This window comes from Stegastes partitus, unplaced genomic scaffold, assembly GCF_000690725.1.
Source record: "Stegastes partitus isolate 25-593 unplaced genomic scaffold, Stegastes_partitus-1.0.2 Scaffold308, whole genome shotgun sequence".
Taxonomy (NCBI): domain Eukaryota; kingdom Metazoa; phylum Chordata; class Actinopteri; family Pomacentridae; genus Stegastes; species Stegastes partitus.
Genome location: NW_007578039.1, coordinates 372226 through 399537, shown reverse-complemented (window position 1 = coordinate 399537; position 27312 = coordinate 372226). Strand labels below are relative to the sequence as shown.

Genomic DNA, 27312 nt, shown 5'->3' with positions numbered 1-27312 from the left:
TCCTTGCTTTGGCCATATGGTGCCTTTCTGTTTTTCAATGTGGCTCAAAGACATAGTGGTCGAATCTAACTGAGAACACAGATGTCTGTTAGAAAACCTGTAAAAGCAGGCAAAACATTTCTGTGAATGAAATGTGACAAACTTGCTACAGTTTGTAAAAGTATGGAGTCTCATGGCTTTTGCAGACTTTCCTCGAAAAAACAAAATTGGCTTTCTTTTTATGCAGCAGATTCACTTAAAAATTGAATTTATGTCCTCATGTCTCCAATAGTTGGATTTCTTCCATTGGTTTATGGTGTTCATTTTTTATTTATTGTCCAAACAACAAGAAAAAATAATGAGCCCTGCATCTACAACAGCAGAAGCCATGCGAACAGTTCAGTGTAATGAATTATGTATGATTAACTGTGTTTTGAACAGGTGCTGTAGCCTTGATAATAGTGGTTTTGACAAGAGGCTCTAAGTTGTTAAGACTCTTATTATACCAGAGTACAATACTTTGGACATCAGGCAGCCACTGGCTCACACCCGACCACCACAGAGCTTGGTATAGTATAGTGAGCCTATGGAAAAAAACTGTAAGTCTACATGAGCGTTTAAATTGACTGCTGGCAATAAAACCTGATGAAGGGTGTAGACTGCCTGTAAAACATCCCGCCATCATACAGGTGAAAGCACAAATGCACAAGTAAACACATGTTCATGTTTTATGTGCAGGTGGAGGAAAAACATATACACACAACAATATTTACTCACACACAATTGTTTAGTGTATGTTTTAAATCATCTGCCAAAGAAAACGCCCAAAGCTGGGCCGTATATCCACCACCGTCTTCTCTGTCCACTGACACAGAAGCATGCACTAGTAATCCCCCATGACACTGACGTGTCACTCTGGTCATTCATGTCCACACGTGAGTGTGAGTGTGTGTGTGTGTATTCACAGGAGCATGCACATGTGTGTGAACCATAAATGGGTCACAAGTCACACAGACGAGTCTCTTTATGGGCCACATGAGTGTATTTCACATCCATCTTCCTCTCACTCCCACTCTCTATTTTTATCTTCCCCTACCCCGTCATCCCCATTCCTGCTCGCCAAGTAAAATCAGGAATGTGATCCATAACATTAAAGAAGCACCAGAAAACAGCTATGTCCCAGTAAAAAACTGTTGGGCATTTCTGTGTAAGGATAACCTAAATCTTGCATATGAAAAATCACATCCCCATAATACATTTGTTTTTTTGTTCTTCTCCTTTTCATCACCTTCAGGGCAGTGTTTTCTCTGTGAATTATTTGTGGTGCTAATTCTTTTACCCTCTTAGCACAATGAACACCTTGTTGTTCTGAACTAATCACTAAGTAGCAGTCAGTCTCATTGTCTTGCCATTTTGAAGCAATATCGGGCAACTGTCCAGTTAACTCATTAACATATGTCTCCTCATGATTGTCAATCAGTGTTTATTACCCACTTAACTCTGAGACAATATGTGTTTGTACTCACCTGCCCCATAAACAACCGAGTAGACGATGCGTTTGGCATGTTCCCTGTCCTCAGATGTCACCTCATCCTCTCTTACCCCCTTCCTGAATGAATGAAAGCAATTAAGAGACAAGTCAGTTTCTATTATTAAAAAAATACAAACAGTATTATAACTCTGTGCAGAAGACGTCCTTTGCTGACAAAGTTTAAACATTGTTCTTTGGCAAACTAGGATTGTTGGTAATAAATGAAAAACTAGAGAGCAATTGAAAAAAAGCACAGTTAAACACAAGTAAGACTGAATTGAGTGTGAATGACTGAATGTCTGGTAGGAATTTTGAAGAGATTTGTAAAGAAATGCTGGGCACATAAAGATAAGTAGTAGATGTATTATCAGTAAAATTGGATAGCTATGAGCTGAAAGCATGAAGCAGGCTTAGATAAAACTAAAAAAAAAAGAGAAGACATTAGAAAAATTCCTATGAGAACAACAAGAAAAATAAAGACAGAAACAGTGTGAAATATTCTGACAAGTGACAAATTAAAGGAAAAAAAAAAACACATAAAGTTTCTCAGTAAGGTGCTGGGCCACCATGGAGGGATGAACACGATTCAGCCAAAGATATTCCGTCGATTAATGTTTTGATGATGGTGAAGGAGAGTGCCGTCTAACGTGCTGTTTGTGATCTGGTGGTTATGAAGCCCACAACATATGTTTTAGATCGTTTTCATACTCATCAAACCATTCGGCGATCCCCTGTGCCCTGTGGACGCAGACAGTGTCACGCTGGAAGAGATCAGCTCCATCAGGATAGAAGTGTTTCATCACGTAATAATCTCTCAGACAAACTTTGAATTGATTTGCAGTGACTCTTTCCTCTAAGGGGACAAGCAAACCCAAATCATGCCACCAATATGCCCCCCACAGCTGAACAGAGCCACCAGATCCCCTCCCTTCAGTCGGTCAAAGGTTCAGGTTTTTCCTTCAATTTGTCACCCGTCTGCAGAGGGCAAAGGGACGTGAAATACGAAGAGACACAAGGACAAGAAAACAGAAAAGAGGCATGAGGGGGGAGAGAGAGAGAGAGAGAAGGAGGGATGGACAGACACAGACGGTTATGTAATGTGACTTGCAGACAGCCATAGTACTGGGGATCAGACAGGGTGGGATGACACGTCTGCAAAGTGGCATTTCTGGAGGGGCAGACAGGGAGCTGCCACTGCTGATCAGTGCTGAAGCCAGTTCCACACATACACACATACTCAGAAAAATTACAAATGTGTCTGGTGAAGCTTAACACTCCAATGTTACCCGATGCCCCACGTCTTTTTAAATGTGATGCCGCTATAGTAGAAAGCCTCTCTGCTGCTCTCTCTCTCTCTGTCACACATATTTCACTGTTAAAGGACAGGTTAAGGTAAAGGATGGGTAACCTATAACCTCCAAAGGTGAGCATTTGTCTCCACTGTGCATCTGGCTGAGGAAAAATCTATTCTTGATTTTCATTGCCCCCTGCTGGATAGGTATTCATCTATTGGAGACTTGAAAAAAAAAAGCCTGCTGTTTTGGAGGTAAATGTCTTTTTTTGTCACTCAAAGAAGATCAAATTTTTTTTGCAGTTCTCAAAAATTAGCTTTAGATTGCTGTCAAATGTATTGTGATGAAACCAGTTTGCAACAAACTGTAGGGCAAAAGAGCAAGAAATATAAGAAGCTGTTCTCTGCAGCGCTGAAAGAAAATCTAAATATTGAAAGCAACAAAGAATCAGTTTTGTAGTAGGAAGGAAGCCTCTGAATAAATAAAAGCATTCAGCTTTTTTTTTTTTTTTTTTTAAAAACCTTTACTTATGTCTCTTCCTGAAATAGTCTGGCAAGAGCTGTTTCTGACCAGAGTACAGGAGTGACCAAAGATACTGCTGGTGGGTGGAATGATGGAAGAATGTGGGGGGATTTAAGGACATATGTGTAGAGAGAAATAGAAGACAGGAAAGGCTGATACTGAACAAAATATAAGCAAAAGAGTGATAGGAAACGAGGAGGTAACAAGAATAGGAGGGTGGAGAATGATTGAACAAACCAGCAGTACAAGAAACAGAACATAGCCCCGTGAAAATAAAGGTGGAGGGAGAACTGGAGGAGCTTAGGCAGAAGGCTAAAGAGGAGAGAGAAACAGAAGGTCCAGAAGAGGAGACTAATCCCTGCAGAGCCGCAATGACACCAGTTAATTTGTTTAACTGTGCAAGAGAGATAATAAAAGAGACACACTGTAAAGCCTCCGTAGGGCTGTTAATATGGTAATCTGTTTAACGGGTTGCCCTCTGCCACACACCTGACTGAGATGGATGACACGAGTGGAGGCATGACACGCACTGCACACACAGCATCAAACAGACCGGCGTGTAAACACCGACACACACCGGCAGCAGCGGCGAAAGACACACGCGCACTCGCAAAAAATACTTCAAAAGCACAACAACGTAATCACCAGGACGACCGGCCCAGGGGTGTCCCGCCCATGGAAAAGAGGCAGAATGAGGCAGTTGGCATGGTAGTCATGGCAACAAGATTATTAGCGTTTGAAGTGAAGGAGCTGGCAGTCAGGAGAGAGGGAGGGAGGGAGGGAGAGACTGAGAGAGAGAGGGGAAGAGAAACCCTGTGGAGCGTCAACACTCACCTTGGCGAGGAGATCAGGGGAGAAGCAGCGTGTGTGTTGGTGTGTGTGTGAGAGAGAGGGAGGCCCACCACTGAGAGGCCAGCATGGTAAAGACGTCCGCCTGGGGGCTGGTAAAGATGCGGAGCAGCTCAGGGTCAGAGGAGAGGTGAGCCAGCAGACGCAGCTCCACCTGGCAGAAGTCTGACACACAAACACAAACACACACACACAGAGTTATTTTTCACCTCAGAGGACATCACATTAACTTCCATTTATTTTCCCGAGCATAACTATAACCACGCTGTGATTCTAATCTAATACAGGTTTTGTCAGATTTGCTGATTCTTCATTCCGTGAGTGCACCAAAAAACAAAAAACAAACAGCCCTGGCTCTTCAAATGGGATACCAGTCGGCTTGGACCGATCCAAACAGTGCTATTAAAGCCTAAATATCAACAATCTTTGTCTAGAATCACAAATTACATCTTTAAATTAAACTTTTATATGAAATAATTGATGTCACTGAGACTTTAATTTAATCTTTTAATTAATCAATCTCAATGCATCGTGTTCCTTTTATATACAGTATGTCATAAAAGTGAGTACATTGTCATTTCTTCAGTGTTGTCCCATGAAAAGATATAATAAAATATTTGCAGAAATGTGACTCATTTTTGTGACATGCTGTAGATTAGTGCAGTACAAAGTGCTTTAGGTAAGTGACAAGCAAGTAGTAAGAGAGAACAAGTCCAGACTGTAAAATAATTAAATAACAAAGGTATTATAAACTAGATAAAATCGGTTAAAAGACATAAAAATAAACTGTAAAAAAAACCAAAAACCAATAGGAGGCCGGTATCCACACTGTGACTACACAAACTGATTTATTCCCCACAACGTGAGTAATCCCAGTAAGCACACCTTCTAAATGACATATTTCTTCAATTTTTACAGAAAAAAATTGCCTAAAAGCTTTAGTCCTCACGGGAACTCGTGTACAGCACACAGTAATTTAACAAGTATGAGCTCCTAAAAACAACCAAACTAGTGTTTTGGTTTGACGGCACTCTTGAGAGTTAAAGAGAGAGTATGACATCTTGGGAGAAAGATTTGTTCACTCTCTGTTAGTTGTGAAGATCAATACCACTTTCACAGCACAAAGGGGTAAATGGCGTAGATTTGTTTAAATGTAACTAAATCCTCCCTCCAGATCCCCCACAGGAAGAGCAGATTCTGTACTATTTAATATGTGTACATTTGCAGATGTATTTTTAGCCAAACACTATAATTAACATTCTCTCCACGGAAGGTATTATTTGTGCCGAAACTACAATATTGTTGCGCTCGCTGTCCCCCCCGAACCTGCCATCTTCACCTCAGCTAGAAGTCATACATGCAGGTGAAGAGTGGAACAACAAATAGTGACAGCAAAGTCAAAAGAGCCGGAGCTTCCAGTAAAGAGAGAAAGGTCACTGTCAGCAGAGACATCAGCGTCTCTGCTTCCTCCGTGTCTCTCTCTCCTGGTGGTAACGGTGTTAAATTGTGGGTCTGGAAAGAAACCTTGCCTCCTGATGGTGTCCAGTATTGATGTTTTCAATAGCTGAACAATTTTTTTAGCTATCAAACGTGATTGTACCTGAGCTGAAAGGAAAAATGTGACACACAGGTATAGCAATACAAAAAAACACTCATTTTGTTTTCATGGCGCTTCATGCACGACCAGCTACAGCATCAGTCGGTTTGTCCTGCAATTATGATTGTCAGGATTAAATATTATCATTTTGAGATGCTACAATACTTCAGATTTACAATTAGAGCATTTAACTTTCCTATACAATGTCTGCCTGGTGCAAGACTGTAACTGAACTTAATGTCACAAGCAATTAAATTTAAATACGGACACTTGATCCAGAGACACTCAGCACATTTACTAGCCCTTAAAATCAAATGTTAACTGGATTTAGGTGCACTCTTAAACTATCATGAGTGTCAAGTAGCTCCTTAGAGTAAAACACGACAAAATGTTGCACCAAGAGGGGCTTCTTTGTTTTGTAATCTGGGAGGGAAGCATCTTACAAAATCACAGAACCACAAAAAGCTTCTCATTCCCTGTCAATTTTTTACAATATTCCTGGCGCAGCAATTGTCGCCTTTATTTTTATCATGTTTTTCTGCTTTGGTCAAATGTTGTATCATTTTCTGACTGAAATCACTCGCTTTTCTTTTCATCCCCTTTCCGATTAACCCACACGGAAAAGAAAATATTTTGCACCGCATGATAATCCATTGATGTTAAACCTTGGTACTGAGAAACGTCATAATCACATAAGCGTTTTGTACAGACATGACTAAACTGAAAAAAGGTTTTAAATTTTGCTCTATGCATGTTGAAAAAAGCCCACAGCCAAATATGAGCCTGTGTTCTTTTGACTGCACAATGTAGTGACGCACGCTGCAATTACATTATTGTGCCTTGTGCACCTAACTATCTATAATTCAGCTCGCAACAAGGTCATCTGTGAATGCATCCATGTGATCTGACAATATGCTCTGATTTGTTTTTCTTCTGATGCTACAATTGCTGGGATTTGGGTCTAATTTTCTGCATCCGTCTCACTCTGTCTCTGCCATGTAAAGCTGACTAGCTATTAAGAAAACGTGACTTGAAGACACGTAAACGCTGTTATTAATGCCTGATGTGACGATACAAAGTGTGAAGATAAATGTCATCGCTGACTAAAGGGCAATGAGAACTGCATTCCCATCTGCTATTCCATGACGGTTGTTTGGTGCATGTTCCACCAAAATTACAACATTGATCCTTATGCCGTCCGCCATTTAGTTCAATCAAGTAACTAATAAAGGATAAGTGATCATATTAACGTACTATAATATTAATGCATACATAGCAGTTGCATATATAAACCGCACTTGCGTTACGCGTTTAACTAAATTATTCATATGTGCATTTGCAGCTTTAATATGATTAAAACATCACATTACACAACAGAAGACCACTAGAATTACAAAAAGGCCAGCACATATTCAGTCTGCACCTCCTCTGTTTCACCCAAGGTCAGAACTTGAGTTCTTTTATTGTTAATGTCCTCAATCCTATTCATATTTCGGAGCCACAATGGATGCATATTTTGTTAAAACTTTAATTAGCTGGTTTAGGATATTTAGACAAAGTAGGGGTACATCCATAGATAAGAAGGAAATGGTAAATTTCAGGGTGAGGACTGTTTCAGGACAGTAAAGTTGCAGAAGTAAACTCAACTAAAAAGCCCTCTGAGGCCAAATTGCTTGAGAAATTTGCCCAAGGCCATTACATAAGCACAAAGATAACCAGAGGCTATAAATGAGACGCGATGACAAACACATGCAAATGAGGTAGACCGAAACTCAACTGTCAGATGTAAATGCACAACACAGCTCACATGCCTTTACAGATGCACACCGACAGACAACTCAAAGACATGGACAGACACAAAGGGCAAACACACACACACACACACCTTCTGGTAATAGATGACAGGGAGTTAGTGGACTGACAGGTCTACAGCTCTCTTGTCAGTTTGGCAGATCTGAACTGAAACACTTCTCAAGATGTAGCCACACACACACACACACACACACACACACACACACGTCGATATCCACGCTGACAAAGCAACCGCAGTACATCCCATTTCTGCCATTCCACCCAGACGCATCTCTTCCTCTGCTCGGCTGATTCCAAATCGAATTAAACTCCGCCAAATGTGGGGGAAAAACAACTGGAAATGGATGTAGGGAAATTGAGAGATTTTCACTCAGGATGAACCAAGCAGCTGTAATACGTTTCTGCTAATGTAGGGAGAGGAGGAATGATGGCGGATGGGTGGAGGGGATCGTGAGCGTGGGGGGATTTCGTGCATTGATGCATTAAAAACAGGAGTTGTTGCATTTATCATAGTTTGAGGGAAATCCGACAGCTTACTGTGCTGCAGATTTCAAGTCAAATCATTCAGGGGAACGAAAGAGCAGGTAAGAAACTACGTCGGCTGTTTGGCTCCAACAAACACCACTTTCCAGTTAACCCAGGTCGCACCTAGATTGCAAAGGAAGGTTTGAAAGGGACCGAAAAAGGTAGAGAGTGGGATGGATGAAGACAAGAGAGCAGGGTGGAGGGGTGTTGGTGAGGTGAAAGCCGGGGGAAAAGAGACAACTGGTTTAGGTTGTGCTGATATGAGCGAGGGAGTTTCTAAAGATATCATCCCATTAATGTTTTATGAGCTCGATCACACTTCCTGCAAGCATGGCCGGCAGCCTCGGAAACATATTGCTGACCAAGATGTGTGTGTGTGTGCGTGTGAGAGAAACAGAGGGGTGGAGGGAGATCTTTGAGGCTGATATTATGAGAAAAATATGCTTGTAGAGTATGAAACAGAGAGAAATCACATACGCTGCGCATGTGAACTCAATGATCCTGAATGAGTGTGTGTGTGGTGGACTATGTGTGCTCTCCAAGGCCTGCTTCTCACAGAGACTGTGTCTGTGATAAAAACGTCACAATCAGGAATCCGTGTATCGATCCATACAGGAATAACTCCAGTAAGCTTCTCTATAGATAGACTGGATCAGATGAATGCCATTTATACATTTAAACTAAAAATATCCAACTGAGCGCTGAAGCATGTTTGATGACTGAAGGAAACTGACAATCTGACAATAAACTGCAATTTTTAATAACTGCACGTTGACTATTTTTCACAGTTCATGACATATAAAATAAGAAAACGTGAGTTAATAACTTTGGGTTCAGGTGATTTGCTCTCATTTTTGCATGTGTCATATCCACATTGAGTATTTAGTTAATTAAAATAGTAATAACTAGCTTAATCCACATTAAAAGCAATGACTCGCTACAGCCGAAATGAAGGCACTTTATAAACGTACTGACAGGAAATACATTTATTGGCTATCTGAGACAGCATTACTGTGCAAAACACAGGTGTGCATTACTTCAAACTGCAGTTATTAAAAACAATAAATAAGTGAGTACCAGCTTTAGCAGTTCTTCGGACAGCTCACAAAGAAATTGAGGGGACTAAGCCATGTCTCATACCTTTTTAATGCCACCGCCCAACGTACCCTGAACAGCCCCTGGTTGTGCTTTGCAGTCCTCTACAGCATGAAGAATGAAGGTTATGGATAAAAGCTTAAGAGCTCAACTACAACCTGCACACTGAGAATATGAAATGTCTCTTGTGGGTTGTGGTTGATTTAGAGAGGCTTGCAGGAAGAATGAATCGACCGGTATACAAACTAAAGCCCTTTTCAGACAAGGGATGAGGAGCATTGCTGGCTTCATCGGTGACAACATGCTGTCATGTAGACGTGGGTCACTTTTCCATGAATGTTCCTCATGGCTTCATTCACATGTAGTGCCTGAGAGAGCCTTGGTACACATATGATATTTGTCATTTCCACAAGATGAGACAGTAGATCAAGTGACGTGTTATACATAATAATGCAATAACAGACTAAATTAAAATTAACAGGCCAATTTATTTCTGATTTCTTTTTCACGATGTTACAAAATATTTAACTGCAGTCGATAAACTGTGACTGGAATTATTCATTACATTGAAAGTAAGAAAATATTATTTGTAACGTCCCTCTCTGGTTATTGATTAAACCTCTAAAAACTCATTACGGTGAATCAAAGTTCCATATTTAATTTTTTTTAATCAAAATATTAGCTTTCTGCATTAATAGCAATAGTTGTATTTTGGAGCTTAGAAGTGTTTAAAAGTACTCCCTCATTTTATTGTGATATTTTCTAGTTTTTGCGGCTAAAAACTGTGATTGATGGTAGACAGGTTAGTGCAGGGGTGTCCAATCCTGGTCCTCGAGGGCCACAATCCTGCATGTTTTAGATGTTTCCCTCTTCCAACACACCTGATTCAAATGATCAGCTCGTCAGCAAGCTCTGCAGAAGCCTCATAACGATCCTGATCATTTGAATCAGGTGTGTTGGAAGAAGGAAACATCTAAACATGCAGGATTGTGGCCCTGGAGGACCAGGATTGGACACCCCTGGGTTAGTGAGCTACATGCCCTGTATACACACAGAACAGAGGTGAACAGTGTCTTATGCTGCTAAAGAGCAGAAGTCTGAAACATGTTGGCTGCAATAATAAGAATAATAATAATAAGAGACACCTTCCAGTGTACAAAAAGATTGCTGTCATGATAACAGAGCACATTATGCAAGTGCTGTTCAAATTTAATTTACCTTCAGCTTTATCTCACATCATGCTGTTTTAAGGTTCGAACCATTTAAAAAGCGACATGATTTTATTACAGTGAACTATATTAAACCTTGCTGGCTATTAACCAAAAAACTCTTCACGTAGGTTGCACAAAAATGAGTGCATGTGTTCCTACAGCTTTCGTCTTTGGACTTCGAAAATGGAAAAACTGAACTACATCCAAATTCCCTGCATGTTTTAAGAGGACTACTGTAACAGACCCGATGAGGGAATTAAGCCTGTCTTTGTTCTCTTTTTGGCTAGCCTCTCCTTCCTCTCTGTGCAGCTCCCACACACCAGCAGACATCTCCCAACAGAAAATAACCGAGTTGACAATTGCAAAAATAAACAAAACACACATAAGGCACATACAGGTTGGTTTAGGACAGGGAGGATGTGCAAAATGCTCTATGAAGAATAGTTTGCTTTATCAGTGGTAGACCAGGCTGGATTTATTTATTTTTGCTAAATTATGATTTGGAGTCTTCTGAGGCTCATCACACAAACAAAACCAAGACAAAAAATTTGTGTCAGACGCATGCAGACACACATGTCTCTGAGTTGAGCTGGAATTCAATAGCAGGTGAAACACACACAGACACACACTTCCAAATTGGGAAGGACACTAGAGGACATACAGGGGGTGACTCTGCGATGGCTCCCTAGGAGAGGTTGTTTCCATGGCAACCTGGCCTCTAAGTCTATGTGTTTGTGCGAGTGTTTGTGTGGGCATGTGTTGGCCTGCTGGTGCGAGTGTGTGAGTGACTCCCAGCTCGTTTTGTGTGTGCATGTGGGATCCTCGCTCTTATCCTGCTGCTGTCCTCCTGCTAACCCTGGTTTATCTGTCTGGTTATGTAAGTGTGCGACACACTGTCAAGGCCGGCGAGCACCCTGCGCTCCACGCAAAGCTCTCCCAGGCTGACAGCGTCCCAGCTCTGCCCTCTTTGACTGCAGAGAATCGACCGCTGTTACGCCCTGAAGTGGCCTTTTGACGGCGGCAGAGGTCATGTCAGCGCGAGAGGAGTTGTCCAATACGAAAAGATCAAAAGTGGAGAAGTCTTTCTTGGTTTAATTAGTCTTGTGTTCGACTCACATATCCAATTGTAATGTTCACTGCTGTCAAAACAGATATTCGCACACAAGTCCCCACAAGGCAGAACCTCAAAAGCAGAACTCGTGTTCGTGCAACTGCAGTGCAACTCCCTCAGATTGAGTCAGCGGCTGGGTCAACAGCGACTGCAATGACATGCCTGAGCAGCTAATTGCTGCTGAAGTGAGAATTAAATTAATTTGTGGCGAAACATGTGCAGTGGTTAGAGCAACGGTAGATAGCTGTTTGTTTCCAAAGCACATACTTAATAACTTTTTTTAAACATATAAAGTTCCAATTCTGTCGTAACAAAAATAGCTGAATATAAAAAATAAATACTAGACATTTTAAAATAAACATATACACAACAGACAAATGTAATACTAACTGGAATAAGGATATCATTTTGTATCTGCCTTATTATTTTATATCAAATGTGGTGAGGAAAACAGAGCTAAAAAGGTTGAAAACGTCATGTTTTCATATCATATATTGTCTCACCTGCAGCGAGGAAGGTCCAGCCCTCATGAGGAATGAACATGGCCCGAGGATGGACAGTCACCACCTCCTCTTCCTTTCCTGCAAGGACCAAACACAAACCTCTGGGGAACTCTTCAACAGATCATAACTCACTGCAAAGTGGAGGCTATTTTAAATGTATAAACTCTGGTTTGAAAAAAAGTCTCTAGTAAGATTCAAAACAGTTCTGGGAAAAGAAAACCAAGGCCTGTTCATCAGGGACAGGAGTGTTTGCAGTGTGCATTCATTTACAGAATTTGACTGAGTTTCTTTAGTTAAAAACACACATTTCAAATGCTGAAATGATTAATTATTCCAATACCTTTAATCAATTTATGTTCGTACAATGAAAACATTTGCTTCTTTCAATTTATTTTTAGGCAGAAACTTATGATTATTATACCAAGGCAAATCACTATTATGTATTTAGTAGATTTAAAAGAACAGAAGTGGAACGAAATGCTTTCCAACTGAGACATAAATTGGTTTAACATTAACATTCTCTTAAATTAAAAGATAGTTCTTCAAATCAGAATATGTAAATATCACAATTTAGGTGCCACGTGTAGACACAAAGAGGCTGGTTTATTGCAAATGCCTTTGTAATTGTGTCACACTCTGCCAACTCTCAACTCTGTTAGCAATGCTAGTTATGGGCCATGCTAGATAGAATTTCTATTAAACTGTCCCACCATAAATAAATGCAGCAACTCAGTGTGTGACATATGGATGTCTTTCACAGCACGTTTAACAGCAAATTTATTGACTACAAACAGAATAAAACAGTGATTAGGTTCTAATATCCTGTGTGTGAGTTCATGCAGTTGACCGAGGCGCTGGCGGAGACAGAGAAAACATGGACAGTCAGCAGCTGGGCGTTTAGAGGAGCAATAAAACACGCTAACACTTCTTACTGACTTAATGAAGGGTTAAGTTATGGAGCTGCAACACTCCATTTAGAGGAAAATCAGAATCCAATCAGGACCAGTCCATCAGTGCACTCTCTGCTGTGAGGTGCTGGACTGAAGTGCTGACCTTGGCGCAGGAGAAATGATGGGGCCCATAACAACCATCACACTGTGTGAACCATCACATCCCACATCAGCATGATGAAAATGCCACTAGAGCAGCAACACACATACGCATATATGCTGACGGTGAAAATGTGGCCTCGCTCTCACACGCGCTCACATGCAAACTGGGACACAATCAGTTGTGATTACTGTCTCCACCTCGGACCTTAAGACACGGAGTGATGACTGACAGAAGGATGTGGGGGGGAGGGAAGAGGGGATACTGATGGAGGGACAGCAGGGATGATACGAGGGATGTAGCCGGGGCTGGAGAGGATTTGATGACCAGGGCTCTGGGAATGTGAGTGAGGCAGGAGCAGAGCTGCTGATGTTAGCAGCACCTATGAATCACTTAAACGGCCAAGAGAGAGAGAGAAAGAAAAACAGAAACATGGAGAGTCCCGGACAGAAATAGAGCCAGATAGCTGAGTGTGGCACCGCTGGCTGTGACTGACAGTGGGCTCAGTATGGCCTGCTCATGCCAACAGATGGGTGGACTTGTTTTGATGTTTTATTCATGGACAAATGGAGGAATATTTTGGCTTCTGTTTGGGACACACTGATAGCAGCTAATCTGGTAACCAGAAGCAGGCAAATATTAAACGAGAGTTGACCTCATAAAACCTCAGAAACCATCCTTAATTTGAAGCTGATCATCGACCACAAAACCTTGACATCATAGGTGGAGGAGGCCAGTTTTGGGAAGGTGGGCGACTGGGATGTTCACTGAATCAGAGACAACCATACAATCAGGTATTTACTTTGTCTTTGTTCACATAGGTTGATTTAGCTCAATGCATCCTGATGGTAGGTGTTTCTATACAGTTAATAGAATTTATCTTCAGAAAATCTAATGTAGACTTAGTAATCGTGTTTAAAACAAATGTCTAAGGTGTCCAAGGTGGCTCGGTGGTTAGCACCGTTGCCTCGCAGCTAGAAGGTCACTGGTTCACATCCCGGTGAGGACACCCAGGATCTTTCTGCGTGGAGTCTCCATGTTCTCCCCGTGCAGCGTGGGTTCTCTCCGGGTTCTCCGTCTTCCTCCCACAGTCCAAAAACATGTTGAGGTTAATTGGTGATTCTAAATTGTCCGTAGGTGTGAATGTGAGTGTGCTTGGTTGTCTGTCTCTAAGTGTAGCCCTGTGATAGACTGGTGACCTGTCCAGGTGAACCTGCCTTCACCCTGAGTCAGCTGGGATAGACTGCCCCCCCCCACGACCCTAGTGAGGATTAAGCGGTGTATAGATAATGGATGGATGGATGAACAGTTATAGCTGCTCACTAATTATACAGACAACACACTTGTCAAGTCAAAAGTACGCCACTGTTGCGAAATACTGTCATGAATTGTATTTCTGTTGTGATACAATTGCTGCAGAGTGCCAAAGCAACTGTTCCACAAAATGAAAAGCCACGCTGTTTTTCCCAAGTGTCAGTGCGACATTTTTTATCACTGTGCAACAAGGGCAAGAAGAAGGTAATTAAAACTTTTTCGAATAAGAAAAGATGACAAGGAGACTCCTGAGAACACAGAATGACTGCTGGGAAAATAATCAGATCTAAAATTGCCAAGTTGATGCTTGTGTCCATATAAATGACGTTCTCCCTGAGCTGTCTTAAGGAAAACATAATTCACATGAAAGTAAGCAGAGGTGCCATTTGCGGGGCTGAGATGAACCGCGTGACGAGCTTCATGTTGCACAGGCAGTCAATTAGGTGCAGATGTTCATTTTCTCAAAGGTTTTTTTTATCAACTTTTACACTGTGTGTGCAAATTTTGTAGTTGGCGCTGCAGTGAACAGCAGGGTCATTACCACGTATGGCTCAAGTTTGTCTGAATTTACACCAGCGTAAATGACATAAATGGAACATGAAAAAGCCACAGCGAAGGGAAATAGACGACAACGAAACACCCATGACACTTTATGGTGAGCGGCCTTGTGCTGCTGCAGACTTTTATCATCCTCATAAACCCTCTTTACTGGCTCCCTGCTCATCAGTTTTTGTATGCCCCAGGAGAAGTCTCCCTCACCCACACACACACACACACCTCGACATTTATCACTGTCTCATTCTCTAAAATGTGTAGGAGGGGAGTTTCTCTGCAAGTGTGTGCGTTAATAAGCGTGTGTGCACCTTACCTTGGACGTACTGCTTCTTGGTGATCTGAAGCGGCTGCCTTGGTAGGGCCTGGAAGTTCTAGTTTGGGAGAAAACGCATGTTGTAAGTTCAGACTAACAATTATCACCCATTGTCTTATAGCTCAATGGAAGGAGGCCTTCCCCTTTTAACAGTGTATTGTACAGATAAACTGCTCTCTCCTGTGGAAACTTATAAACTAATCTAGCTCTATATACAATTTAGCCCAAAATGATTGACACCCATGCCAAGTTTTGACTTTCTATGTCAAATGTCAAATACAAAATTATTTATAGTCCCTTAAATTGGAAGAAACCTGTGACAAAATTCAGTGCTGTATTCCATTTTAAATGGTGCTGTTGTTTTCTAACATGTTCTAGAGCATTGTAATCCACTGACAATTGAGCAGATGCAGTAGTTCACGAGACAGTTACTAGGTAATTGCAAGTCATGGCTAAAACCTACAAGCTAAGTGGGCTTACTATTAGGGTCCACCACTGGGAGAGATTAGTGGCTGCTCACGAGACAAGGAAAGGCTATAAAGTCATGTTTTACAAGTGCAAGTGGCTACAGTGCAAAGTATCCTCAAAAAGTACAAGGAGCACCATGAAAAACTTCAAAGGTCATTGTAAAAAGCCAAAAGTGACCCTGATTCTGGGAGGAATGGCAGTGTGAGAAGAATCCAAGGCTCACCATTAAAGCCTCCCAGACGAACCTGAACATTTCTAGTAGCAACATCTCAAGATGTACGCTCAAAACCTCCAAAGTACACAAGATTGGATGGTGCAATCTGACACTGATGTACCTTGACCTTGGAGTTCACCTTTCATGTCTTTAGAGGTTGTTCTGGGCTCTTTTGTTACCATTCGTCTTATCCATCTCTTCCATTTGTCATCAATGTTCCTCCTGCGGTCACGTCCAGGGAGGTTGGCTACAGTCACATGGATCTTACATTTCTGAATAATATGTGCAACTGTAGTCACAGGAACATCAAGCTGCTTGGAGATGGTCTTATAGCCTTTACCTTTAACATGCTTGTCTATCATTTTCTTTCTAATCTCCTGAGACAACTCTCTCCTTCACTTCCTCTGGTCCATGTTCAGTGTGGTACACACCATGTCACCAAACAGCACAGTGACTACTTGTAACCCTATAAATAGGCCGATGACAGGTGACTGATGACAGGTTTGTGGACACCTGTGATGCTAATTAGAGGACACACCTTGATTGAACATGTCCCTATGGTCACATTATTTTCAGTCTTTTCTTGGGGTACCATCCTTTTTGTCCAGGACTGTTTCATGAGTTTATTTTTAAAATAATTCTGTTGAACCACGGTTCAAAAGCAATGTCTGATTTTCATTGCTTCATTTTCATAGAATTTTTATTTATTATTACTTTTTGTCAGATTCAAGTTGTTTCTGTGACCGTTGTGGGTTTTTCTTTCATTAACCGAGGGCTACCAACACTTCTGTCCACATGTATATATTTGCAGACACTCCCTGCATGGTCCTTTGAAGCTGTAATGAAGGGATGGAGAAGAGGTAGAGGCGTGTGGGTGACCTTCACTTGTCTATGTTAGTCAAAACAGAATGATTTCATCCTTTCCTTGCTTCAAACGACATTGTGGGGTGGTTGGTGTCAGACCTGTATGTCATACTAAAATGTTATTGATGCTGTGTGTTTTAATAGGCGTACCTCAGCAATCATCTTTCTATAAAGTTAGGGACTTGCAGAAGCCAAATAAAAATAGTCCAAATTATAGTAGCAGAGGCTAAGATTTCTAGACTATTAGTTGCAAGTAAAAATCAAGCTCCAATAACACTAGATCATACATTTACCACATTGCAAACTGACAGTACCTTTATTCAGACCATCTCTGCTGGGTGAATGTGTAATTATTCTCCCCAAATACAGGCTGCATGTTCAAAGTCTGTAAATCTTTTGTATTACTTTTCTTGACACAGCAGAAAAAACATTAATTTAAACATTTCATTTAATATATATATATACCTGTGCTTTTCCTGCTATGACATGTCACAATGTTTGTTGTGAAAAGTCCACGGTTAGATAATTAATCACATCAGCAGGTTTAATGTCTAAGACTTCAGAAAGCTGCCGGAGACACAAAAGTCAGATCGTTCACACCGGCTGAACAGTACTTTCTGCGACGAGCAAAAATCGATGAAGGAAACATTTAACTTTTTCCTCTTCATTAGACATACTTGACTTTCAAGGCTGTTACATCTGAATGTATCCACACATTTAGAGGAGGTTTTACATGAAATTCCTCACTGCAAGAGTCTTTAACGCCACAACTGCTGGTCACATCTTTTATATTTTGCTTATATCCTAAGTTTTACAGTGATGCAATGCCCACATGGATATAATAAAGAAACTCTTATCTTACAAACCTCTAAAGTAGAAATCGACTGATTATCTGGCTGATTGCTGGATCCTATATTCAGCATTTTTCCGATTATCAGTATCATTTTTTAACCAATTCCTGATAAAAATGAATGAATTGAGAAGTGGACTCTTTCAACTGCAATGCAGCTGCTTCCATCCATAATCACCATTCTGTGATGTCGCACAATGTCCAGCCTACGGCACTAATTGACTTGTTACACATTACGGGTAACAGCCAATCAACAATGAAGGATAATTACGCGAAGGTCTATTAATTTAACATATGTAAAACATACGTCTTTTTGTTACGGTTTATGTTCTTCGAATTTTTGACTCCGAGACCAGTAATGGCCTGAAAAAACGTATCAGTCGACCCCTCCTCTGCAGCTAAGGTTTCCAATTCTTCCCCATTTAATGACTCTTCCATTCTTTACCATCATATTTCATGGCCTGAACAGTGTGTTGTATCTTATACAAAGTAGGAAATGTTGTTTTTTGACTTGGATTTGCTTCCATGACAGCTAACCTGCAGAGACAAGCAACCAAATATCAACCAAGTTGTAAATAAACTGACAATAAATGTGTGACTTCTTGTTGGAAAACTCATTTGGCAGGTTGGAAAGTTCCCTCCTGAGTCCACTGTCAGACTCTGAATTCATTAGAGCCTCGGACTGTCCCTGTCGTCATTTGCATCTCTTGAAATTTCCTGTTCCTTATTCCTTAAATGTCATGACTTGCAAAAATCTTGTACAGCATTTATATACCACCGGCTGCTTTGCTTGGTTAAGATGAAGAAAAGCAGAATCCTGAGACACCAGCCAACATTACAGATCTTTCAAGTTTTCAGACACACATCTTAAAATAGGAACAGCCTGATGCTCACTGGGCTCTTGGCCCACCCTGCATCGACCCACTGAGTAATGTAAGACATTGCTGATATAGAAGCACACATAATTTCACATATGCAGGTTTTTCTTTCGCCTGAAGGAGGAAAAAGTGGAAAAGTGATAAGGCTCACCAGCGCACAAACACACGCACTGTTTGATGGAGAGAAGAAAAAAGCAGGTTCAGACTCAGCAGTTTCATTCTAATCCCTATTAATCCCACTGTATCCATCCCTTTGAAAGACACATGCACACACAAAACGGCGTGGTTGTGTGTCTAAGAAAGATGTTAGGATACTAGAGGTTATTATCAAGGACATGCAGGACACATTAATCAGCGTGGACACAGAAACACACCCAAGATTGGAGACAAAGCAGGTTAAGAAAAGGATACAGACATAAATAAAAGCAAAACTGTGTTTTCCCATCATGGTTCGAATCTATACATGTGTGGTTTGACCCTACAGTGAGTGTGTGTGGCGTGGCTGTGTGTGATCGAAGGAGAAAAAACAGCTCCCTGCTTCTAACACTAATTCATTATTTAGAAGAGGCAGAGAGAGGTAGAGAAAAAGAGGGAGAGAGAGAGAGAGAGAGAGCAAGTGTGTGTGTGTGTGTGTGTGTGTGTAAAGACAGGACTGCAGTGGCAGGGTGTGGACAGTGGAAAGAATCCATTAGGGGCCAGGCACCAGTGATAAGCAGAGCTACACCACACACACGTTCAATCACTGCGCTCCTGCATGAGATACGTGACCTGGAGAGTGTGTGTGTTTGAGGCAGAGTGAATGGAAAAAGGTGCAAGTAATTAGAAATGTGCATGTCTGCCGTGTGGGAGTGCTGCCCTGTGATGTGACAGGTGATTCAGTGTGTCACATGTGAATGCTCAGCTTTCCCGTCATGCACAGTGTTGCGCAGTGACGGCAGCATAAATCAATATAAACGCACAACACACACGGGATAAAGAGCGCAGAAAATCACCAGACAGACTGTCAGCATACAAGACAGTTTTTTTTCAAGACCGTTTTCTTCAGTTCTGTTACAATCTGTTTCTGACGCACACAATCAATACACACAAAACTGCACACGCTGATCTAGACAGAAAACACACACAGAAGAAGATCTGGCGAGTTAATGCAAATGTGAGGACCTGCTGCTGTAAGGATCAGCAATCGTAACCTCCAGTTGATCTTAACAAGAAAGTTAGATAGTAGAATGTTAAAGGAAAAAGACGATCAAAGAGATGGAAAAAGGAAAAAAGAGATGGACGGAGACCAAGAGATAAAAAGGCAAGAAGAGAAGCAGACAGAGAATCAAGGAATTCACTGATACATCATCAGCGATAGGCAGACTGTAGTATATGAGTCATTACAGCTTAAGATAGGATGAATGAGAAATTGTAAAATATAAAACTGTCTGGGTCAGCTTGCTCTGCTCACTGCTGACTGTACATTTTAAACACGAGCACTCAGATGTAAGACACAGTCAGGCTCGTCAGTGCGAGTCAGCATACATAGGAACCCCCATTTACACGTGCAGCAACGCAGATGCTAAATGCTTGTCATTTTCAAACACATACACACAGGATGAACATGAAGAACAATCAATAACGAACCTATTATTACACACGCTGCAATTACCTAAGCACTTACACAGCTTCTGTGTGTGTCAAAGAAATCAATTAGTGGCCAGAAATGTTACTATGGACTGATGAAATGTTGCTCAGCAATCTATGTAATACCACAGCAATTCCAGAGATGGCGTCACCTCATGGACAAAACCAGTCACTGCATCCACTCTCAAACTCCCACATTAAGAAATCATATGCATATTCACTCACAGGAAGGCACGAAACAGGATGCATATACAGAGGCAGCACATGCTTAGTGTTTTTCTAGCAAATAAATGCAACAAAATATGTGAACACACACGCGCGCGCCTGCTCTGTGTGTGATCTAAGTCATTATCACCCATACTGTGTCATGAGGGACAGAGAAGCAGTTCATTAGTGGACACTGTAGGAGTCTGACCGAGAGGCTGTGGTAAGAGTACTCTCTCACATCCCCCCATCTAGTGCATCCTGTCCTCTCAATGTCTAAAGCTCAAACTTGATTACTGCAAACATATATAGAAGCATAAACACAACAGGTATACAACACAAAGCGCAAGTAAGCATTCACTCTGCGTGTATGCACATTAAAATGCAAAGACACACACATAGTCGGGCACAAACAAAGCCACATGAACGCTGGCAGAGGACGAGCTCCATTAAATGGCGGCTGATGTTGTTTCTCCCCTAATTACATCTCCGTGTGTGAATTATACAGAGCTGACACAAATATTTGTGTGTTACCCTCTGTTGCACACATACAACACACAACATTGAATATTCCTAGCCTGTCACACAAACACACACGCTGCGAGGAAATATGTGTGAGCCATAGACTGCCAAACACACCAACACAAATTATTGTGTTTTCCTCTCCTGGGCTCATTGACTCTGAATGGGCCACTTCATCAGGCAGATGTGTTCAGTTTTTATGTTTTCTGTTCGCTGCTGACACACATGAGCAGCATCATTCCTTCTTCCCCATAACAACCCAGTGTTTGTATTCTTTAATTCCTCTTCATGTCCTAATGTGGGCTCAAAATGGCCTTATAATGAAGTCACAATTGGCCACTGTCGGTCCTTCAGTGGGTCAGCATGGACCCTAAAGGGCCCGGATAATGACACTTGTTACCAAAGCATCTGTTGACCCAGGGAACTGTGCTTTTAAATCAGCAGTGTTTGAAATATTCATGATCGCTTCATGATAGCTTGGTAAAAGCTTCTCAATTTGCACATAGGATGCTAATACCATGAAAAAAAAACAAACAAGTTACCAGTGTGCTCAGCTGAGTCAGAACAAGTGGCTCAGCTGAGTCACACCGTGTTTAATTACCGTAAACTCAGAGACGCTCATTGATTCTGAACATTCAGATGTTGATGGACCGCAGAGTTAGTTGATAAGGATCTTCAGATCTAGATGTGTGTTCCACACCACAGTGAATATTTTAACACGCTGCATCCAATTTGTAAATGGCTGTGCTTTCTGCTGGGTGTAATACCAACTACCTAACAGCGTCCCAACTCTGTTTACCTTTTGGCAGCAGGGTAGTGAATACTAAGTCCATCATTCAGAAGGAGTGAGCTGCTTCAAACTCTATGCCAGAAAACACTGCCAGAGAGTCTGTGACCAAGACACTAAAGCTTAATCGACTCTCTGGCCATCTTGTTGAAGAAGCCAAACAACTAACAATATAAGAAAACATCCATCAATTCAGCGGCAAAAGTTGATCAGTACAATGTATGAGAGCTTTAACTTCAACTACCATCATGATGTTGTCTTAGAACCAACAACGTTGTACAAGCCGGCCAGTTTTGTGCATCGTTTTTCACACTCACATTGCATGTACATTTTTTTAAACGTTCGTCATTGACTCCCTTATTTCACGAACAACAAACATGCAGTATTTCATTTGAGAGACGTCCATTATATAAATCTTTAAAAAAGTCTCTTTGTATAAAGCGTCACCGTATTATCATTCCCTTGTTGAACTCACATAGATCACCAAACTGCACCTTCCAATCCCAACTTCCACTTGAAAGGTCCATTAAAAAAGAGCGTTATAAAGAGCTTATCTGACCAGGTCTATTGAGCATGGATGTGATTTACTGCTTTTTATCCTCTTCAGTTCACTTTATAGCTCTGCGTGCACCCTGAACACACAGCACATCACCTCCCCCCCATGTCTACTGTTCATACTGTATATATCTATTAATAATACTGACCGATTCTATCCAGTGATTCAGATGACTACGTCAGTGCATCTGTCACTAATTACAAACAGACTGTAAGTGCAAATTAAATGAAAGGTGAGCCGCAAATTTGCCCGGTGCTTTCACGAACGTAAATCTAGCCCACAGTGAGACAGAGCGAGAGTCTCGGTGGAGCACTGCCTTGTTAAACAGATGGGGACGAGTGAATCATTGTGCTGGTGTGGGGTAATTTAATCACACAGCACCGATTTAATGACTCATCACAGAACGCACGCACACATACTAGCACACATGCATGTCTGTCTGCACATTAAAAAGCATGTCTGCCGTTGTGTTTGCTCTTACACGCACACTGCTAAGTTGTCTCCATTCTTACTGCGACCGTAAACACACACAGCCATTTCCATCTGCTCAGCATGAAGCGAGAAAGATTGGCAAGCCAACAATGCAGCACATCTATTAGTTATTAAGGTGACTGACTGAAGGGTGAAAAAGCTCTGGATTTTTCTGAACATCACTTTCAAAAGCAATTTCTCACAGATTCCGAGTCTAACTTTAAAATTGGTCCAAGTAATGCTGCTGTCCTCGGGATGCGTGACGAGCTCTGTCAAATCCATTCAGAAGTCACGTTAGCACGTGCACACAGAAGCATGTCCGTACCACCAGTACCAGCACAAAATGATGAGTTCTACACACCTACAATGATGAAACACTGCTCAGAGCTGCTGGCTGCCAGAGGACAACCATCACTCTCTCCAAAGTTCTTGTGGGGTGCCTTCATTAATTACACCAGAATGTAATGGAAGTGTTTTGCATTTTCCTGTTATTTGCAAACCATTTAATAAATAAACATGTCTACACTTGAGTTAATGAAAAAACAAGTAACAAATTTGGTTGACAAAATATTCTTAGTTTCTATCATTTTGATGCTGGTGATTTTTGTTTTATCCGCACTTGATAGGAAAAATCTAAAAAATATATTTTGCCTATAGAGTGATTTATTTTCTCACTTGTGTGCTGATATGCTTTCAGGACATAAATGGGTCGGTACTCATTGGCAATTATTACCTCTGCAAAGCAACCAGCAGCACAGATATTCCTGCAGCTAAAAAAGAAAACAACACACATATGCTGCCATCACAGCATATTTAAGGTAAAAGTACTTCAATATCTCTGTCATTTCACCTGTTGCTCCTTCTGAAGCAAATGAGAGGAGCTCATTTCTCAAACTCGTCGTGACTCCACCTGCTGATCCTGTATTCCTCTGACTAATCATGTATTCTGCCTCTCCTCGGTGTTGTGTCCAGCTGCACCTGCAGAGGAGTAAGAAAGGTCTGCAGCTCTGCTTTGTATAATTTGAACACTTCACTATCCAAATTACTCTCTTTCTGTGCCCTCCGTTATTGTCTAACATGTTGGTAAATAAAAAAAAAAAACGGTGTGCAATTTGTGCAATTGTATATGCAAAAGTGTGTTCCTGTCTGTGTACGCACCAGAGTGTGATAAACACTTCGAGCGAGTCAGCAGAGAGCATGACACACACTTCAGTGAAGTGCTTAGATCAGCCTTGGGAGGACTTTCTGTGCAAAACACTTACGGACTAAATGCAGAGCAGTCTTAAACAAAAATTTAACTGCTTGACAAGCCCTAAAAGAGACTTAGTTGCCAGTGTGGGAATAGACACCACGCACAATCATCTGACAAAATACGCAATGTGCAATATGCAATGCAATAAAAAAAAAAATCTGACGAATCGGCAATCTGTCTTCAGTTAAAGAGTAATTGTAGGGCGAAGAGTAAATGTCCACAATCAAAAGGAAAATTCCCTCTGCTTAAATATAGAGATTTTGAGTCTTCTGGTGGATTAAAGTCCAGTAAAATATAGTAAAGTGAGAAATCAAGATTTAACAAGAAACCATTTAAGGCCTCCACTGGGTTTTAACCTTTAATCCCACATAGGCAACAATGGTTTGACATGAGCCCAAAAATGAAAGCTGAACAGCATGTTTACATCTGTTTTCTCTGCATTTGCATGAGTGACTGAGTGGGGTTGATGCACTTGTGGGAGGCATGAGTGTATAAATCTTTCAAAGCTATAAAGGTGCAGAGAGAGAGAGAGAGAGAGAGAGAGAGGAAGAACAGATGATGCAAGGCAGAGCACTGCATCAAAAACCTGGCAACCTGAACGCTGCTTCTTCTCTTAGTGCTCCAACCAGTCAGGATGAAGGTACAGGAGGGGGGAAGTTTAATCTTATTTGCCTCCTTTAGTTTCACTACGTAAAGGGTGTTAATGTGAGTGGATGGATATGCGATGGAAAGGAAAAAAAAAAAAGGACTGGGTGGAAAGATAGCAAGAAGAGATGGAGAGAACAAGGAAGACGTGGTGGAGTTAGACAGGAAGGACAGACGGAGAAAATCCAACCAAGAGAAAGACAAGGACGGAAACAGAGGCTCAGACTGCACATATTTTTTTTTTGCTTTTAGTCGATAAAAACACATGAGGCAGAACAGAAAAGCTCCACTTCCCTCTCCAGCAAGACTCACAGCGCTTTAAACTCAGCACCAGTTTTATGGCTGTCCTGCTTTAATTCAGGCACCACTTTGTTACTGCAGTCTGGCTTCACCTCGATTGAACCCACAAGAGATGAAAGCTAAACCCCTCCGCAACACTCCTCATTTGAATATGTGTGTGCGTGTAGAAGCTGGATGTGTGGAGAGAGTGGCGAGCGGCAGAACACCTTCCTTTACTACCTTAAAATCCAAATACTGCATTGGCTGCGGCTACTCCTTTTCGAAGGAGTGGGATGTGTTAGGTTAATGCTCGCTGAGTGAGTAGTCAATGAACTACCAGCACACTCTATCCTACATCATGAGAATAATTATGAGTGAACTTCAATTATGGAAGAAGACGTCTAATTTGCTTTAGAAAAAGAAAAAAAAAGATATGAGGGAACTGACTCTTCTTCTTCTTCTTTCTGGCTCTACAATAGTGAAATTATATTCTTGCTTCTAACTGTGAAGCCGTGTGTGCGTGTGTGTGTGTGTGTGTGTGTGTGCCACTGTATAATATAGCACAGCAGAGAATCTAAACACAAGTCTACACGTTAAACTGTCCAACTGAAAACTCCAATTTCATTTTTAAAAAATAGCATTTTAAAACGGGATTATTATTTAAGTCAGTAATGTAACCTCTAATTAAATATAAATGTCTACTAAACCTCTAACACTTTGACTAATCACAGCAGCTCTAAGTAGGGAAAAACAGAAATATGAGTTCAAATTGTTATGACGCTGACCTCTAGTCTCTAATATCGCCACAACATCAAATGAAGAGTTCATTTGCAAAAACAGAGGACTCCATCTTCACAAACCTTCAGAAAACCCACTTTTCCATCGTCTACCTGAGACAATATCAATCAAACTTCAGATATCGCTATTGTTTTCATGTCATTTCTACTGAGTCAGATCCTCTCAACTTCAGTTTGATTGATATTATCTCAAGCAAACAACAACAACAATCGAATTTCCCTTCTGGGATAAATAAAGTATTTTTCATTTCATTTCATTTCACAACAAAAAAGTTTTCTGAAAATCTACAAAACTGGAGTTATCTGGTTTTGCAAATGAACTCATCAAATATTCTTTAGTTAACAAGACTATTAACACTTGAAAAGAAAGTAAGAAACAAGCATCAAAAGTAGATAAAAACCCCGAGCATCTATGATCTGGTCAGACCCATGTGTGTTATGGACGTATGGATAGTTTGGCCCACTTTAAGGTAAGAAAGCTCACAGTATCATTCTTTGTTCTTAGCTGTTTAATGACTATTGCTAATGTTTCTCCAGCTCTGCGTTTGATGTGCTTTCAGAGCTTTGGTGTGAGGCATTGGATTGATGGTTGTAGACGGAGAATGTATCACCTTGTTTTGCTTTCAAGTATTATAATTATGCTTTTAGTCTTCAAGTAAAATAAACAAGTGTGCAGTTTCTTTTCATAATCCTTTGTGGCTAATCAAAAATAGCTTTAAAAAGAATCTGTATTGGCTGAGTAAGTAAGGAGAGAAGCTCAGTTTGTTTATGCTGCACTGTAATCTCTAATATGAGTTTTGGCATTCATGCAACTTTGGTGTAGAGTGCCTATAAAAAATTATTCAACCCTCTTTTAAGGTTTCCCCCTTTATTTCTTTCAACGCTGAATCATGATCACTATAATTTAGTGTTATTGACAAGAATTTATTCAATGATTCACCAGTGACTGGATCTTCCAGACGCAGGTGTTTCAATAAAACCATCACTTAAGGCACATTTAATGGATTCGGTTGATCTCCATTTCACTAATTGTATGACTTCTGGTAGCAGTTGGCTGCACCTGTGTTGAATTAAGAAGGTTACTTCAAATCAATCAAATCAAAATCAAATCAAATCAAGTTTATTGTCATCTTGCTGTACATACACAGTAGTACAGGCAAGATGAGAGAGCGTTTCTTCAGGATCCAATAACTTAAAACAATTTAAATAACAAAGTGTTTGCATAGCAGTTCAGCATTCTGACAGCTTGTGGTGTGAAGCTGTTGATCATTCTGGAGGTTCTTCCTTTAGTGCTTTGTAAACGTTTGCCTGATGGTAGCAGTTCAAACAGTTAATGGAGAGAGTGTGAGGAGTCCCTGACAATGTTCAGTGCCCTGCTCCTGGAGCGGAGGGGGTAAAGGGGGTAAAATACTGATGCAATCACTCATTCAAAATTTTAATTAATGGACATTTCTTATGCTAAAATCTGTCTGCTTTTTTTTTTGTCAAAAAACACAAAATAAATTGACCATGATTCAATGTTAAAAAGCTATAAAAGGACAAAACTTCTCAGGCAAGTAAATAGTGTTCAGACTGTATTTCCACTGTCTGGTATACTTTGAGGGGGCTTCTGTGCTTTTAATCTGAGCTGTCAGTTCATG

The 27312-nt window shown here is 40.9% G+C and overlaps 1 protein-coding gene across 1 annotated transcript in view; it reads right to left on the bottom strand.

Annotated features, from left to right (window-relative positions):
• The window catches only part of poln (polymerase (DNA directed) nu), a 53824-nt gene that overhangs the window by 11276 nt on the left and 15236 nt on the right, over window positions 1–27312 (bottom strand). Inside the window, exons 13-16 of the mRNA XM_008283394.1 lie at window positions 15260–15317; window positions 12028–12105; window positions 4227–4338; window positions 1506–1588 (exon numbers count right to left, since the gene is read on the bottom strand). Of these exons, the coding sequence (XP_008281616.1) occupies window positions 1506–1588; window positions 4227–4338; window positions 12028–12105; window positions 15260–15317 (331 nt within the window). The remainder of the gene's footprint in view (window positions 1–1505; window positions 1589–4226; window positions 4339–12027; window positions 12106–15259; window positions 15318–27312) is intronic.